The 18592-nt window shown below is 46.7% G+C and overlaps 1 protein-coding gene across 2 annotated transcripts in view; it reads right to left on the bottom strand.

The window, feature by feature from the left end:
* Window positions 1-18592, bottom strand: part of LOC103071481 (RH-like protein) — a 33375-nt gene that overhangs the window by 2447 nt on the left and 12336 nt on the right. The window contains exons 3-10 of one of the 2 annotated variants that reach the window (XM_007459143.1): window positions 17046-17196; window positions 14685-14832; window positions 13742-13908; window positions 12072-12209; window positions 9370-9480; window positions 6033-6052; window positions 5544-5623; window positions 2110-2183 (exon numbers count right to left, since the gene is read on the bottom strand). In XM_007459143.1, the coding sequence (XP_007459205.1) occupies window positions 2110-2183; window positions 5544-5623; window positions 6033-6052; window positions 9370-9480; window positions 12072-12209; window positions 13742-13908; window positions 14685-14832; window positions 17046-17196 (889 nt within the window). Of the gene's footprint in view, window positions 1-2109; window positions 2184-5543; window positions 5624-6032; window positions 6053-9346; window positions 9481-12071; window positions 12210-13741; window positions 13909-14684; window positions 14833-17045; window positions 17197-18592 lie in introns of both variants that reach the window. The other variant, XM_007459142.1, reaches the window with a different exon arrangement.

The raw sequence follows: 18592 nt of genomic DNA, 5'->3' as shown, positions 1-18592 counted from the left end.
ATTCCTCCTGTTCCATTTACTAGCTCTGTCATTTTGGACAAGTTACTCCTCATCTGCAGACGGGGAGACTTATTCTTATGCAGGGTTTTGGCGAGGATAAAATCAGATAATGTTGAAAAGCATCCAGCACAGAATCGGAAACAATAGGCTTGCAGTAAGTGATAGCTGTTAGGCTTACACATTCCTTGGTGGTTGTCTAAACCCCTAGTAATAAACTTTCACATTCACATGGCAGTTTGCATTTTACATAATGTGGTCACATATGTTATGACCCCACTTGGTCTTCAAAACAACCCAGTGAGGTAGAACGAAGGTTACTGTTCTTATTTTACCAGTGAGAGAGGTCAAGGGTCTTGCCTACATTAGACCTTGCAGAATGGTGACTAGAATCCAGGTCTTCTTGTTCCAGAGACACAATCTCCATTTCACCTGCTGCTGCAAGGGGCTAATGTTGGGAGGAGGGGTGTTCCTCAGATTTTCTTCATTTGTTCAGCAAGTATTTATTGCAACTCAAATAATTCAGCTGGATATTTGTCCCGTTTGTTGTCTCTCTCGTTAATGAGCAGAGTGCTTGGTATGTAATAGTTGCTCAATAAGCACTTGTGGAATGAATGGATGGATGAAGCCAGTTTTCTGAGTCCTTTCACTAGATCACCCTGCTTCTGCTAAAGGGGCAAGAACACTTGCAGGGGACTGGGAGAGACTAGCTGTTGGGAGAAGCCATATAGAGAGAAGCTGGTGCAAGATGAGGCAGATTACACACAACAACGTGGATGACTCCCCAAATAATTACACTGAGCAAAAGAAGCCAGACGAAGAAGAGTACATGCCGTGTGCTTCCATTTATATAAAATTATAGAAAATGTAAAGCTAATCTATAGGACAGAAAGCAGTTCAGTGGTGGCCTGGGGATGGAACAGGGTGGAGTCAGGAGGGAGCAGTTTCAAAGAGTCAGGAGGAAATGTTTGGTGGTGATGGATATGTTCTTACCTTTATTGCGGTCATGGTTTCATAGGTGTACAAACATGTTTAATGTATCAAAATGTATGCTTTAAATATGTGCAGTTCATTGTCAAGTATACCTCTAGAAAGTTGTTTCAAGAGAGAGAGGAGGAAAGAGAGCGCGGAGATGAAGGAAAGGGAGACGAGGTGGGTTTTCTCCATAGGTTCTCTCTGTTTCGCCCCTACAGACACAAATGCCAAGGCCTATAGTAAGGCTGGTTCTCTGTCCCTTTAGTGGTCAGTATCTTGGCCTGCTGGGTGGAGAAAGGGTTGGCCTGGGACTCAGAAGGACTGCTTCCACTCACAAAGGCATGATGCTAGGCATTAGTCTGCCCTCTGTCGGCCCCCACTTCCCATTTATAACTTGGCAATATGGGTCCCTGCTTGCCCAACCAACCTCAGCATCAATTGGAAGATTACCTAAGGTGACACACATCAGAGTGCTTTGTGAACTGTGAGTGTAGGTTAAAGGGAGGAGGGCAGTGGGATTTCAGGGAATGAGCCCTGACCTCCTTTCTAGCCCAGTCATGACAACAAACACTACAACATCACAGAGACCCTCAGCAGTAGCTGAGTTGCTTGAGCTTTATGTCCCCTGACTAAATAACCCCAGACACTCATGCTGCAAGTTTTCTCATGTCCACTAGTTCTAATTTCTTCAGCTGTGCCACTCACTCCCTGTGAGAACTTGGATACTCATGGCTCCACTTGGAGGTCTATCAAGTGAGGGGATTGGACTCTCTGGCCCCTGTGGTCCTTCTGGCTCTTGCACTGCAGGATTCCATCACCTTCACGTCAAACTGTTCGCCCGCCCACTTTGGTGACTCCAGGTGGGGAGGAGACATGTGGCCAGTGACAGTTCTCGCATCCCTGACCCTCAGTGATTTTGAGGCATCAGGGAAATGGGAACATTTACTACGTCCTCACCCCCCCACCAACACACACACACACACACACGCGCACGCATGCACACACGCTCACACACACATCTTGGATTTGTTTGTTTGTTACTTCACTCCCATAAACTCCAAGTTAACATATATACTCAGGTATCTTTTTAAGTTCATTCACTCAACACCTTAGACAATAATAGGTTAAAACTCTTACCTTCCAGAAAGTTTGGTCATTAAAATAGTTAACCACGTGAGGTGACTTCCATATTTTGAGGTTTAAGAGCATACCTGTTTAAATTCATAATTAAATGTTACACACTTAGATGATTGCATTTGTTATCTTAAAATTAATCAAAATATTGTAAGTCAACTATGGTATCTCAACAGAAATCCTTTTTTTCTTTCTTCCACAACCAGGAGATAGACAAATTGAAGCACTGCCCTTCCTGGACCAGCTTCATTATTTCTATAGACACATCCTTCAAAAGGAACTGGCAAGAACAATTACATCCAAAGGATTTAGGTTACACAGGGAGGTATACGATAGTCATGGATTAACACACTTCCCAAGACAGAATAGAAGGACCCTGTTCAACGGTGCTCCTCTTAAGAGCTGGTCCATTTAAAATGCAAAAGCTACCATGGAGAGCGACTCAAATAGCCACCCCTGCAGGTCCATCCTCACTGGTTCCCATAAAGTCCCAGTGACCTCAGCTCAAGATTCCACTTGTTAGGAAAGTAGTTTATAACAACTTGCTTCTCTACCTGTTCTTTTCACCCATCCCTCCTCCGCCCAGAGAGCTCGGGCCCTATGCCTTCCCCAGTCACTCAAAGTCTGCCAAATTTCCAGTACATAAAGTGGTGTTTACCTTTCATGTGAAGCAGGGAAATGCCATTGATAGGTTTATCTGTGTATTTTTAATGATGATCAGTCCCAATGTATTAAATAGTAAGATTAACAAGAGTAGGTGTGTGCTTATTCATATTTTCGTCTTATAGTGCGTGCCTTTAACTGATATTGGCACGTAGAGTGCAGTCAGCACGCCTCATTTAGCTAGAATTACTCAGAAATTATCCCTGTCGCCTACATATATTTTCCAGATAGCTGAGGCTTACTCATCTGATGCAAATCCTCTAAAATTATTATATTTTCTTGTCTTATGAGACAACACTGAACACATTCAGACTTAAAAAAAAAAATCAGAACTGTTCCTAGGAACATCCTTTTATGAAATGTGCTGTGTAACGTGGAGAAGGGTTACAGTTGCTGAAGGTTACTGGCCTGTTCTCCAGCAGCCCAAGCTTCTCATGTTCTTGTGACTGGTTTTAGGAAATTCTCTTCTCCTTCTAGGCTCTCTGCTTTCACTTCTAACTTCTACCAGGGTGCCTTGCCTCTAGAAACCTGTCCACGTCTAATCTGCTATTTCTAATCTGCCTGACCTGGGAAACCCCATAACTATGCTTGATAAGATGGTTTCTTAAATAAGTGCATATACTATAGCCGAGCTCCACGGAACGGGGTCTCTTCACATGTAAAATGCTTGGCTTAAGGGGGTCAATTTGTTGCCATCTTGGCCTCTTGGAGGCCTCTTTCTGCTTCCATTGTCCAAGTCCTTTTTTTTATCACTGGCTCCCTCATGTGGAAAGCAACATGTGAAGAGGAAAGCTGGTTGGTCTTAACTCTTAAAGGATTAATAGGAGTGTCTTTCCTCTATTCTCTTTCTTGGCTTCAGTGAAGCATAGGAAGCCTCCACACGCTGGGGAGAGTGGTAAATGGTGTGAGAGGCCAGGTGTAGGGCTGCCAGATAAAATACAAGATGCTCAGTTACTTTTGAATTCCAAATTGGGTGCCTTGTGTTTTCACTTGCTAAATCTGGCAACCCTATTCAGGGTTGGACTGCCACCACGAATAGAATGCAGAGTGATGGCTGGAGACATTTTTCTTATCTGTATTTAATTAATCACCTCAGACTCTGTCGAAAGCTGAGGCCAGTTGTTACGTTAAAGCAATTCTAGCCAATCTCACGCTCTAAAACTCCAAACAGTACTTTCATACATGTTTCAGAGCTGAAAGGACGCCATATGATTCATTACTATAATCATTTCATTTTACAGAGAAGCCAGCCAATGCCCAAAGTGACATGCCCAAGATCACACAACTCCTTAGTGTCTACTTATGCTATTTTGTCTCTTATTTGGCATTCACTCCATGCTTGGAGATACAATATATGAAAGTCTAACCAATAAAAGCTGTTTGCTTGTAGAATAACAGTGAACAGTTCTGTACAGAATGCATGTTTTCACCTAGCATGTAAGACTGGCAAATTGGTATCTCCCCAAGATTCTTTGCAGGTCTGTCATATTGAAGAAGCAAAAAAACGTCAGTCCTCTGTTTACAGATCTCTAATGCCTTCCCATCTCTCAGAATGATCTGGCTCCTTGCTACCACTCTATCCTCAACCCCTGCCACTCTCCCTGTCACTCCATCCACATCAGCTACACTGACATCCTTGCTGTTCCCCAAACATGCAATGCATGCTCCTGCCTCAGTGCCTTTGCACTTGCTGTCCCTTTTCATGGAATGTTCTTCTCCCAAATAAACACACGGTATCTCCCTCGTTTTTTGCATTCAAGTCCTTGCTTAAAAGTCAGCTTCTTAGATAGGCCTTCCTTACCACCCTCTAAAAGAGCAGCCCACCTTCACAATAACTCTACGTTCCCCCTACCCTGATTTATTTCCCTTCATAGTGCTTATTACTATCTGACATAGCACATATGTATGTATATATATATATATATATATATATTTTGCATCATCTAATGTTACCAAAGATATAATTGAGTTTATATCTGCTATCTTAATTTGTCCTATTTGACACAACTTTTCTCATTTACTACTTATTTCCTTCTCTCTTGTCTTTTTACAAATTAACCAAATTTGAATCTCCCTTTTCTCTATTGATCTTTTAATTATACATTTTAGAACTATTTACAGAAGTTATCCTGGAGATAAATCTTTGATTCATTTCAGGCAATTAAAAATTATTATTTTTACCACTTCCTTGATGTTTCTAGATATTTAGAAATTCTTCTCTATTTTGCCTCCTCCAAATAATCTTGTTATTGTTGCCATGTATTTTTTTTTTTTTTTACTTTTTTTACTTTTTTCTGTTTATGGTAAAAGCCCCCTCCCCATCTAGAATGTCAACTCGATGAGGCCAGGGAATTTGGTTCACTGCTGTATCCCGAGTACCTAAGAATAGTGCCTGGCTCATAGCAGATATTGAACAAATATTTGCTGAACAAAATAGTATTTAGGTGTTCTCAGGGAGTAAAAGGTAAGCTCTGTAGCATAAGGGTCTCCTTGTTCTTCTGTGCAAAGTTTGATGAAATCACCAGTCCTGGGCTCAAGAGGCTGCAGTGTCCAGGTGACTTCTGGGGACCTTTCCAATTATGAAAGTTTGTAATTCTGTGTTCCTTTATTTTTTAATCAAGGTCTGGGCTCTTTGCCTCCTTTGGCTGGAGCTGAGGGGGTGGGTTCAGGGGGAAGGGCACGGGCACATACACGTCCAGGGATGGGGCAGGTGCAGTCTAGGCCCAGGCCCTGTGCCCTGGACAATGGTGGAAGAAGGGTGGTCTCACACTGACCTGTCAGAAGACCAGATCCCACACCCATAATGATGGTGAAGCTGAATGCCCCGGAGTCGGTGAGTATCTGGTAGCCAAGCCTAGAAATGACAAAGCAGAGGTGGTCACATTTGGGCATCAGGCTGCAGAGGTCATTGGGGCCAGAAAAGACTGCAGCAGTAGTGATGCTGTCAGGAAGGGCCACCAGGAGAGCAAATGTCCCCTCCCTAGGCAGTACATTACTGTCATTCCCCCACAAAGCTATGCAGACATGTAGAAGGGGAAGAAGGGATTTCAAGATCCTCTTTGGCTTTTACTTTAGTTCTCAGACCCCATGAACGATGAACTAGAGTAGAAGTCAGAAAACCCAAGTTCAAGTCCCAGTTCTGTCACTAGCTGCACGACCCTAGGCACTTAACCTCTCACAGTCCTGAGTTTCCTCATTAGGCAATTAAAGATGAAGGTTTTATTTCTATCAGGGCAAGATGGAGTACAGCTTGGCCATCAGACCCATCTCCCCTGCCTACCCCCTTGGACATACTTGCCTGTCCTCTCTCCTTCAAAGCAACCCCAGGGCTTCACTTTAAACTATTAAGCGGCCCTTGGAGGACACCTGTGTGGCCTTGCAGTAGGCAAAAAGTTCTTAAACATGACACACAGGAGCTAAACGTAGAGGGAACAATGATAAATTGGACTATGATAAAATTAAAACTACTGTTCATCAAGATACCATTTAGAAAGTAAAAAATCGAGGGACTTCCCTGGTGGCACAGTGCATAAGAGTCCTCCTGCCAATGCAGGGGACACGGGTTTGAGCCCTGGTCCGGGAAGATCCCACATGCCATGGAGCAACTAAGCACGTGCGCCACAAATACTGGGCCTGCGCTCTAGAGCCCGTGAGCCACAACTACTGAGCCTACGTGCCACAACTACTGAACCCCGTGCGCCTAGAGGCCATGCTTTGCAACAAGAGAAGCCACCGAAATGAGAAGCCTGCACACTGCAACGAGGGGTGGCCCCTGCTTGCCACAACTAGAGAAAGCCCACGCACAGTAACGAAGACCCAACTCAGCCAAAGCTAAATAAATTAAATAAATAAATTTAGTTTTAAAAAATCCCACAATTTGTGAAAAATGCTCCATCCAGCCTCCAAGCACAGCATCTGACTCATTTACATTCGCTCACCCAAATAGGAAATCGACAAATATTGTTTGTGGAATGAATGTAAAGTCAACTGACTCATCCAATGACACAGAGCTAATAAAGCAGCTGATCCACACTTCCCAGAAAGCTCTCTGACTGCCAGCTCGGTCCTTTCCCCATCTTTCCACTACATCCAGATGCCCCTCCTACGGTGGCAGCAGCATCAGTAAGCATCATAAAGAAAGGGGCCATGTGTTGGGTGTTTACTCCATGCCAAGCGCTGTCCAGAGCCCTTTAATTATTATATGTTGCTGAATCTTCACAGCAGCCCCGGGACATGGATCTTATTATCCTATTTTACAGATAGAAAACTGAGACTTAAAGAGAGTTTGAATACCATGCCTAAGGTCACACAACTGGTAAATGTGACCTTGGTCTGTTTGTCCCTGAAGCCTGTGCCCTTTGCTTCCAGCAGACCAGAGGCCTCCCTGAGAGGGGTCATTGCTGTCACTGTGCCCTTCCCTTTGCCAGGTTCCCGCAGAGGAGAGACGACTAGTTCTTGGTCCTCGGCTGTCTCATCCTGATGAGAATTGACTTGCAGAGGGGTGCTGGAGCCAGCTCACACAGACACACAGGCCAATAGTTCTCAGCTCTTCTCAACTCCATGTTCAGGGGTGTTACCTCGATGGCTTGAAATTGGCCACAGGGAGAAATCGGCAAATGCTCTAAGTCAGGGCTTTGTTTTCCTGGAGAGCCAGTTGTTAGTCCTTTAGCAGCACACTGCTGGTTGACAGCTTTGCTTTTTTTTTTTTTTTTTTGCTATAGGCCAATAGTTCTCAAACTTGAGCTTGTATGAGAATCACACAGAGGACTCGTTAAAACAGACTGCTGGGCCTGCCCCCAGATTTCTAATTGTGTGGGTCTGGGGTGGGGTATGATTTGTATTTCAAACAAGCTCCCAGGTGATGCTGTTGCTGTTGAGAGCCACTGTTCTAGGAGAGCCACAGAATCACAGAATTTGGGGGATAGAAGTGTAGGTGGTCCAGAAGTTCCAGGTCGGCAGCCCACGAGCAGAATTTGGCCCACACAATGTTTCTAATGATTTTGAATCTTTTGCCAATGCTTGGGACGTACGTGTAAAACTCTGGATTTCTGACTTCTGAAAAGTCATTAGATCTGGCCACACTTATCCTGGGACCCTGCACGGTATTAGCTGCCTGGCACTGAAGAGCAAATGCCCATACTTTCCTCTCCTCATCAGTCTCAGTTTTAACCTTACCTGCCTGGTCCCTACAGGTATCTGAGTGTAGGACCCTGCTAGATCAACCCCTCATTTTACAGAGGGGAACTCAGGAACCCAGAGAGAGGAAAAAGCTTTGCTGAGAGTCGCACAGCTATTGAAGCAATGGCAGGCACATCACTGGCGTCCATTACAGAGATACACTGCTTTACACAGACCATCCCCTCCCGACCCCCAAATGGGGTCCTCCTCACCCCCAAGCAGCTCATGGAGGTATATCTCACCTGCTCATAGAGGATTCCTATAATATGGAGCTATGGTCATCTCTGTTGTTAGAACTGAGGGACGCAGACCTCCATGATTTTTTTGAGATACCTCCACAACGAAGAGCTCTCACCACCCACCGCAGGTGCTCATAACCTTTACAGCCAGGTTTCAGCCACATGACCTTGGACAGCTAACTCCCCCGAAGTGTCATTTCTTAGGGAAAGCTAATAATACCTCACCAGGTGGTTGTGAGGATTGAATGAGATGATGATGTAATGATTTTAGCATAATGTCTAGCATTTAGAAAGCAGTCAATAAACAGTACTGTCATCAGTAATATTATTATTGTTATCACTAACTCAGTTCATCTGGAAAAATCTATCCCTGTGCCCAAGTCACTCTTTCATTATATGTGAGTCACATTCAGAAGATAAACAACTGCCCCCCACCGCAAAAAAAAAAAAAAAAAAAAAAAAAAAGGAAAGAAACAAGAAGATAAACAACTTCCAGAAGGTGATGGCCAGGGTTCTGATCATTGCTGTCCATTGTCTGGGGGGCACAGGACCTGACTCTGGTCCAGAGATCCACGGTCCCACCTCACTGTGTGAACTTAGCCAAGCTCCTTCCCTCTCTGGGTCTCAGGGATGGGCTGTACTCAGCATTTTCCTACACTAACATATCAAATCCTCTTAACCACACAGTACCTGGCCTCAAGTAGCACCCAACACCCCTATGCAGGGAGGAATTATCATTATCTTCATTTACCATCGGGTGACAGAGGCTCAGAGAGGTTAGGTAGCACGGCCCAGCTAGTAAGAGGTCAAGACCCCACAGCACACTTCACCACAACCTAAACCACCAGGGACTGAAAAACAGGCTCAATTGGCTTGAGCCTGATTGCCTGTTCTGCCTGCATTTGGGGAGGACTCAGGACTGTCTGCCTTTGCCCTGCACCTAAGCTGCCTGCTTTAGAAAGAAGTGGCCTGGACAGGTGATAAGTCCATACACAGTAGGGGCTGGGCAGAATTTCAGAATAAATTGGCCAACGAATATTCACTGAGGCCTCTGACTGCCCGGCCATGAATGTAACCACCCCCCTTCCCCAGCCAAGGGCTCTGGGCACACTCCTTCCTGAGCTGGATGGGGTGATAAGGGGCTGAGCCAAGTGACCTACGTGGAAATCTTGGTCCACTTGACCTGAAGCGCCATCAGCACAATGTTGGTGATCCCTCCGAGTAGACCCGGCAGGCCGAAGGTATATTGCACGCCGTAGGTGTCATGGAGGTCCAGCGTTTGTTGAAGACACACCTGGGAACAAACACCATTATCAGCAGATCTGCATGTGGGACTGATACTCCTTACCCACCCTTTCACAGACCCTTGGCATCCAGGGCATCCAGGGGGATGGGCATTAGGACTCAACTAAATAAGTGCTTCTCAAATTTGAATGTGCACTCACAGCACCTGGGGAGCTCATTAAAATGCAGAGTTGGATTTAGTGGGTCTGGGGCCTGACATTCTGCCTTTCTAGCAAAGTCCCAGGTGACACCAATGCTGGTCCGTTGTCCACACTACTCACATTTGGGGCTGATAATTCTGTGTTATGCTAGGGGCCCTCCTGTGCACTGTAGGAGGTTTAGCAGCGTCCCTGGCCTGTACCCTCTAGATGCCAGGAGCACCCCTCTCCCAAGTGTGTCAGCCAAAACTGTCTCCAGATACTGTCAAATGTCCCCAGGGGCTGATTGAGACCCACTGGTCTAGACCAAACCTAACTGCCATCCAAGAGACTACATGGCTGATTAAAAGGAAAGAATCTGACCACACCTCTAGACGCCCAGTCAGTACTCCTTCCATTTTATCACTTGGCCTCCCAGATGGCTGGGAGCCAACAGATGTGGATACCAATGCAAATTTGATCAGGCTAGTTCCCTCCTTAGAATCCTCATTGTCTTGGGAATAAAAATTCAGACTCTTGAACTCGCCCAGAAGGTATTCCTGAGCACCTGCCATCTCTCAAGGCTATGGTGAGAGGCACACTCCCTGATGAACTTTACGCTTCAGCCCAAAGAACTTCTTTCCGTTTCCTGGTTGGGCCACATGCTCTTCTCGCCATTGAGGCTTTGAACACACTGTTCCTTCTGCCTGGAGTACATTTCCCACTTCTTTCCCTGGCTAATATAAGTTCTTTGTCAATGCTCGGGTGAGACATTCTCTGCTCTGGGAAGCATTTCCTGACCCATCTCAGGCCAGCTTAGATGTGCTCCAGTAGCAGTTAACACACTGTGTTGCGTTTATTTGTCCATTTCCTTCACTACACTATAGCTTGGGAAGCAGGATGACTGTTAAAACAAATGTGTTGAATGAATGAATGAATGAGTGAATGAATGAATGAAAAAATCAGTGAATCATCTTTTTTTTTTTTTTTTTTTTTTTTTTTGTGGTACGTGGGCCTCTCACTGTTGTGGCCTCTCCCATTGCGGAGCACAGGCTCCAGAGCGCAGGCTCAGCAGCCATGGCTCACGGGCCCAGCCGCTCCGCGGCATGTGGGATCCCCCCGGACCGGGGCACGAACCTGTGTCCCCTGCATCGGCAGGCGGACTCTCAACCACTGTGCCACCAGGGAAGCCCAGTGAATCATCTTTGAATCCTTCCTGCAGTGATAGACTCAAGGAACCTGAGGCACAGAGAAAGTGACAGACACTGAGCCTCATGATACTTGTGATACATGTTTTTTGGCCACGCCGCACGGCTTGTGGGATATTAGTTCCCCAACCAGGGATTGAACCCGGGCCCTCGTCAGTGAAAGCTCGGAGCCCTAACCACTGGACCGCCAGGGGATTCCCGTGATACACGTTTTGCTGAATATGTCCTACTTTCATCAGAGGATCTCAAAGCCAGAGGAGATAAAAGACATGCCCTTCCACTCCAAAGATGAAAAGCAGACTACCCCATCTTTTGGTCAGATCGAACCGTTGGTATGTTCTTCCTTATTTGGGATTGAAACTGCCTCCCTGAATATCCACGGTTCATCCAAATTCATCTTCTTGTGTCACCCAAAAGTCTATTCCTTTTTCCTCCATCAGGTCTTCAAACCTATGAAGATCTGTTGCTCCTAAATATCTCTCTTAGAGTGTGTGATAACAAATCGGCTATAATGGCGCTTTCTGATGTTACCAGTATATGTTGCATATTGAAGGAAGAAAAATCCATCCACTTAGAAGAAGGACTAAATAATCAGAAGTGGACGTGACCTGGATTATCAGCCCAGCATCCCTCTTTTGAGTGCTGCCCTTCCCACCCCCATTCACATGGCTCATGGACAGCAGACTTGCATGTATGATGTGCCCTACCTCCCACCCAGCCAAAGATGGGCACATGATCCAAGTTAGACCAAGGAGCCCCTTCTCCAAAGAATTTGCAACTGGGGCCAAGAGATTTCACCTGGCTGCTTTCTTGAAGAGAAAGACGACTCTCCACTATGTGGAGTAGGAGGAGAAGGAAGTCTACAGAGTGAGAATAGAGCAGATGTTCAGGAAAAGCAAAAACAGAAGAGCAGGGACTTCTTGGTTTCCCCACAAGACTCGTATCCCTGGTGCCAGCTATTCCTGGGCTCCCAGCAGCATTCCTGTCCTTGGGCTCAGTGATACCCCAGTAGCCTTCTAACAAATCCCCCTTATTCCTGAGAAAGCTTGAATAGGTTCTGATACTTGCTCCCCAGATCTTAACAAATGCACCATCCAACTTGGGTGGATCCCTCACCCAAGCTCTGAAGCTAAACTGAGAAAGTGCCAATGGCTGCCTAATGCAGCCCTTGGCACTACAAGATGGGCCGCCATGTTCTAGGGGCCTGGACCCTCGTGGAAGCCAAAGCAGCAGGTGTTCATTGCCCAGCTCCTTACCTGCAGGTACATGGCTCCCCAGATGGAGATCAGCCCAGCCACGAGACCCAGCACCATGGCAAGCCAAGGAGAAGGGATCAGGTAACAGGGGGCGCCCACAGCCACACCTCCTGCCAGCACCGCATTGTGGATGTGAGTCTGCAAAGGAATAACTTGTGGGTGAATGAAATGACATAGAGAGGACAGCATCTCTCTAAATTACTTGGTAAGCCGGTAGCAAGACAACAGTGTAACGTCTTCCTCGCTTCTCTGATCCTGAAACCAGCCCCTCCCCTCTGCTGAGAGTTCACCAACGGTCTTATCTCACCCCACTTCTCAGGCTCAGGGAGCAGTCATCCTGAGTGGGAGTCATTTAGCCTGAAAGTGCAGTTACTCAGGATCCTAACCATGCTCACACTTAGTTGTGATGTGTCCTTGGGCGCTTAACCACTCAGTGCTTTAACTTTGTCACCAGAAAAATGGGGTTTTGATTGTATCTACTGATATGGTTATTGTGGAAATTGAGTTACCATATATAAAACTCTGAGCCCAATGCCTGGCATAGAACATGAGTAAATGCCCCCAAAATATAAGCCATTATTTTTTCTATTATTATTATTGGCTACTTGGTGCCAATGTCACCCTGTATTATTGGACCCAATCCCAAGAAGCTGGCCCTTGTTCCTGGGTCATGTCTCTGCTGTGACCTTCACCTCCTCTAGAACTGGGGCCCTGCCTTGCTCTTATGCTACTGCTCTCTGCCCCTTTCAATTCTACCCAGATCTTGGAGCTCTGGGCCCTGGGACCAGCTTCTGGGCTTCCCCGACCTGATGCCTACACCTGCCTCCCTGGATGTCGCTACTTTGTCTGATCCTAGACTCCCTGTGACCATAGAGCTCACCTGTGGGGACCCTCACCTCCCCTTAGTGCTGTTAACCTGTCATCCTTGGCCATCTTCTCTCCCCTTCACCCCCGCCCCCTACCCCCCACCGCCCCATCTGTCTAGACTTTCCCATCATGTCTGGCTGGCTGACCTCATGCCCTGATCATCGTGGGACCTTGTTTTGTCTTTAGTCTACCATCTCACCCATCTCTCCCCTGAAAACTCACACACAGACTCGCAGCTACGTTGATAATAGCAGCTAATATTTGCCCAGCACTTATTAGCTCTGGGCATGAAGCCCTTTACGTGCATCATCTCTCAATTCCCAGTTTACATATGAGGCAGTTGAAACTCAAAAAGTTTAAGTGGCTGGGCCAAGCTCAGATGGGTAGGGAAACAAAGTTCTTCTGATTCCGTTTATTCCATTCTTGAAATTTCTTGGGGGGAGGGGAGAGGATGACTCATTCTACCCCAGTTTCTCTCTGCTGACTCTTGCTTATGGGAGCTGGCTTTAGTAACTAGCAGAAATGGGGTTCAGACTAGGGTTTGTTTGATGTCAAGGCTGATAGATTTAATCACTCCCCCGAGAAGGCCTTTGCTCATTTGACAGTCTCCTATGTTCCAGGCCCATTTTGACAAGGCAGTGCTGATGGGCTGATGCCCCACGGTGCTGCAGACAAGACCCCATCACCCGATATGCTCTTTCCCGACCTGTGGGGCTGGCACTGAGGCCGGTGGGTGGGGTGTGAATATGTGTGTCAGGCCTAGAAGACCTAAGTGCTGCCCAAGGGACAGCCCCCCTCCTCACCATGTTGATCTTCCCTTGAGGGTGCGCCAAGGCTGACACTGAGATGGCTGTCACCATGCTGACAGCAAGGGCGTAGTAGGTGTTGAACAAGGCCTTCTTTTTTTCATCGGGAATGTCCAGCAGAGCGGAGTTGAAACTCGGCCAGAACATCCACAAGAAGAGGGTGCCTGGAGGCCAGAAAGGGTCAGTGGCCGGAACCAGTATTCCTGCTCCAAAGCCTGAGCCAGGGGGACTTCAGACAGGAGAATTCTGGACCTGGCAAGTCTCATCTCTGTCACTTTCTTGCTCTGTGACTTTGGGCAAATCATGTCTCCTCTCTGAATTCTTAAGCTGGTAGGGCCCAGCTAACATACTTTACAGGCAAGGAAACTAAGGTCCAGAGAGTTGAAATCACCAAACCCCAGGCCTCCCGACCCTGGCCTGTAATGGCTTAAATGCTTATTTTTAAAAAATTAATGGGATGCTTTCATTTGGCCCAATGGCCTGGTATTCAGTTGCCTGCTGGCGATCTCACTGCCCGATTTCCTTCTTCTAATCCTCTCCCAGCCTCTAAGTTCATCACTTTTCCTGGAGCTCTTCAAACTCTTGATATACCATTATTACTCCTCTCTTCCCACTCCCATTCTTTCCTCCACTCCTAGGCCCGGCTTTCTTCACGTGTCCAATTCTCTGCTTTAAGTTGAGGACAAAAGGATTGGATAACCTTATTTAAACTGAGATGTAATGAGCCTCTCCTCTCCTTTGGATATTAATGAAGAGAAGTTCCCTAGAGGGGAATTCAAAGATGTGAATTCATCAGATACTACTTGAAGAAATGGATCATTACCGAGGGGCTTCAGACACCCAGAGAAGGTTGGAAAAGGAGAGAGATTCTTCTGCAGAGCCCTTTTGGAGCCTCTTGCCCACCCCAGATCCGAGCCCACCCACGCCACCTTGTCCTCACCCAGCATGGCGAACAAACTGGGGCTCGTGGCCGTCTGTTCTTTGTCCTCCGCTTCATTAGGCAGAGGCTTTGGGAGGCAGCAGGCCACGGTCAGCCCGAAAAAGGCCGCAAACACGTGGATGTACATCATGCTTATGTGGTTGTCCATCTGCAACAAAACCCAGTGGGAACAGTGAGTGTCAGCAGCTTCTGCCCACAGGGAGGGAACCTCCCGTGTTCCTTGGAGAAAGTTCTGGCTTCACATAGGAGACGTGACTTGAAGTCAGGAGACTGACCCAGCCCAGCAGCTCCCCTTTCAGAGGAGTCCCGTGAGTTGCTGTGTATTTATTCCCGACAGGTTTCTGGTTGGCTTTATCTATTTAGTTGGCCGCGTCTTGCGGCTTGCAGGATCTTAGTTCCAGGACCAGGAATTGAATCCAGGCCACAGCAGTGAAAGCGCTGAGTCCTAACCACTGGACTGCCAGGGAACTCCCCTCTGGTTGGCTTTAAACACTTTTGGCTGAAGTCCACTTATGTGGGGGAAGAGCCACACAGACATGTACCCCACTGCTTCCTACATTTTGGCAGAACTTCAAATTTTGCATAGAGTATGAGTGATATGATCTTTGCACCATGAAGCAGCCAGAATTTTTACAATACTGAACTAAAGTGTTCAGAAAATTCCAGCTATATGTTAATTTTGCTTTACGAATATCAAATTTAGTAACCCTTCATAACTCACTTCGTGGGCTACTGGTAAGCCCTGTCAGCTGTGCCTTCAACAAATATCCAGGTTTGGCAGAATTTTCACCACCATGCTCCACTGACCCCCACCTTGGTTTAAGCCACCATCAACACTTTCCCAAATTTTTGCAGTAATCTTCTAACTGGTCTCCCCATTTCCACCCTTGTCCCCCAACTGACTCTTCTCCATGTAGCAGCCAGAGAGACCCTGTTAAAATCTTAGCTCATGGCATATTTCTGCTCAGAATCCCCCAGTGAGGGGGGTGGGAATTCCTCAATGTCTCCCTCAATGTCAAAGTCAGCGTTCTTCCTACGACCTACAGGACCCTGCATGATCTGCCCTCCCACAACCTCTGTGACTCCACCTCCTGCTCATTCCACACACACTGTCCTTGCTCTTCCTCAAACCCACACTCATGCTCCCACATCAGTACCACTTTGCTTTGCACCGTCTGTTCCACTGCCAGGAGTGCACGGTGGAGGGAGTGATCCACCCTGGGTACAGTCAATAAGGGGGTGCATTGTCTGTAGAGAATTTGAAACAGTTAAAGCAACTAAAAGCCCATCTGCTTTTTATTATCATCATGTGCCGACAATTCTAAACAGTGTCACCGACACAATCCTCCTCCTGAAAGAGGCAGACCACTCCCACGGCCCTGCCTTCCATCTGCCACTGTCCTCAGATACTCACGTGACTTGCAAACCTGCTGCCTTAGCTCTTTATTCAAAAATTATTTGCCCAGGGAAGCCTTCCTTGGCCAAGCTCTCTAACACTTTATCCTCCCTCACAGTTATTCCTGTCTGCTTTCCTCATTTTATTTTTTTCTCCATAGTACTTATCACTATCTAACACACTGTATCTTTTGCCTATTTTATTGTTTATTGGCAGTCTTTCCTTCTGGAATAGAAGTTCCACGACAGCTGCATTTTCCCACTGCCTAGAAGAGTGCCTGGTACACAATAGGCTCAGAAGAAATATTTGTGAAAGGAATGAATGAATGGTAAGGAACCCTCAGTCACACATAAAAATGAAAGTCTGTGGAATTCCCTGGTAAGACCTGAAGAAATCTTGCGTTTCTAATCTCTTTGAGGTCCCCCAGGAATCGTCAGCTTGGAATACCTCATTTCTTGAGTTGCCTCTACTGCGAACAGCTCTGGTTTCTGGCTCTAGTTTCCCCTGAGCCCTTCCACGCAACAAAACCCAGGAGGAATTGAAGTTTTTGAGGAGAAGCAGTGAACTCTCAAAATCAGTGCCAAACCCTCCCCCAGACCAGCTAAACTAAAACATTGAAGCTGCAGAGAAGAGAGGAGATGGCTTTGAATTAATGCAGCTTTTTAAAACAACCACTATGAAAACCAAAACAAAGTAGGAAAAGGCTTATAATGCATTGCCCACAGTGGGCTTTCCATCTCTGGGCACTGACCCCTTTCCTTGACAGTTTTTACCGTGGGAACCGCCTTCATAGCATTTGCTTGCTATGTTTAAATGTTTAGCATAGACCACACTTTTGCAATCCCATTTTGGCCTGTCTTTAATTTTTTTAATCCCGGAAGCTTTATCAAATGGAGACAGAGCGCTCCCCTTTCACCTGCTCAGCCCTCATCCCCGAGGTCCCTCCTCACAGCACCATGACTCACATTGAAGACTTCCTTGCCGACCATCCTCGTGGCACTAAAGGCTGTCACCTCTATCATTGTCATCAACAGCAGCTGCAGCAGGTTGACCTTCCCCAAGATGACACCCACTGAGATCAGCACAGATGTAGCACTCATGGTGGATATCTGAATACTGGGGAGAGGGGGCAAGACAGGGATGACTGAGAAGGAAGGATGTCTCCCATTCATTCATCCACGCATTCAGCAAACACTTGTTGAGGACCTACTCTCTGCCTGAAACTTTTCAAGAAACGGGATGGAGTAGGAGAGCAAGTAGACAAAATTACCTACTCTCTGCCTGAAACTTTTCAAGAAACTGGGGATGGAGTAGGAGAGCAAATAGACAAAATTTCCGCTCTCATGGGGATGGAGGCTGCCGAGTCTGGGGTCTCCTTCATCCCCTCCCCCCCTCAGGATGGCAGCCACACTCTGATTGATCTGCATACACTCATCTGTACTGAGGATGCTCCGAAGTTCTCATAGGAAGGTCTGATTGTTCCCACGGGACCGCTTCTGGGATCTGACTACTAGGATTCTGCCCTGGGCTTCTCTTCTACTGTCATCACTCACAGATTCTCAATAGAGGGCGCTCTTCACCTGCCCGCCCATCCTTCAGGCACCAACACCCTCCTCTCTCCCTCTTCCTGTAGTGGAAAGAGACTGGGTTTGGAAGTAGGACAAGCCTGGCTTCCAGTTCCAGCTTTTCCACTTGAGCAGCTATTTAATCTCACTGAGCCTGTTTCTTCATCTGTAAAATAAGGAGGATGATAATACTTATCTCATGGGAGTGTTGCGGGGATTAGAAGGAATAGTTGTGCGTGTGTGTCTCGAACACCATGACTGGCACAAAGAACTAACTCAGTGTATTACTGATTCCTTCTTTCCCTTGACAAGTGAGCAAGCTTAGTGCAGGGATTCAGAAGGAGAAAACATTTTTTGTTTTCAAGACACTTACGATTAGGCTGGGGAGACAAAGCGACATCATGACCCTGTCAATTAAAACCATCTGCAATATCATGAGGCCAGAGGGGTTCACTGGAGGGAGAGAGCAATGTGAACTGGACTCATCAGGGAGGGCTTCCTGCAGGAGGTGGCACTGAGCTGGACAATCCATTGTGGTTAAACCAACCCACCCTCCTCTGGCACTTTGCTGAGACCACCCCTCCCCCAGGGAGTTGATGATGATGATGCTACAACCACCACCACCACCATAATAGTGATAGTAATAATAATCATCTATTGAGCATATTGTATAACAGGCTTGCAAGTACATCACCTCATTTAAATTTTAATCCTCCAGGTAGCCCTCTGTAAATGGTGCTAGGGTACCATTCAGTACCTCCATTTTACAGGTGAGGACATTGAGACTGGAAGAGGTGACTGTTTTGGTAATGGCCACACAGCTAGTTAATGACAAATGTAAGGTTCAAACCCACCCATTTGGCCTGGATCCAAAGCCTGTGTTCTGAAGTCTGGACACAGACTTCCCACTGTTTGCTGCCAATGTAGTGTCCTACTTAAGGCTCAAG

The sequence above is a fragment of the Lipotes vexillifer genome, unplaced genomic scaffold (genome assembly GCF_000442215.2).
Source record: "Lipotes vexillifer unplaced genomic scaffold, Lipotes_vexillifer_v1.1 scaffold496, whole genome shotgun sequence".
NCBI classification, from domain to species: domain Eukaryota; kingdom Metazoa; phylum Chordata; class Mammalia; order Artiodactyla; family Lipotidae; genus Lipotes; species Lipotes vexillifer.
This window is presented reverse-complemented; position numbering and strand designations above follow the sequence as displayed.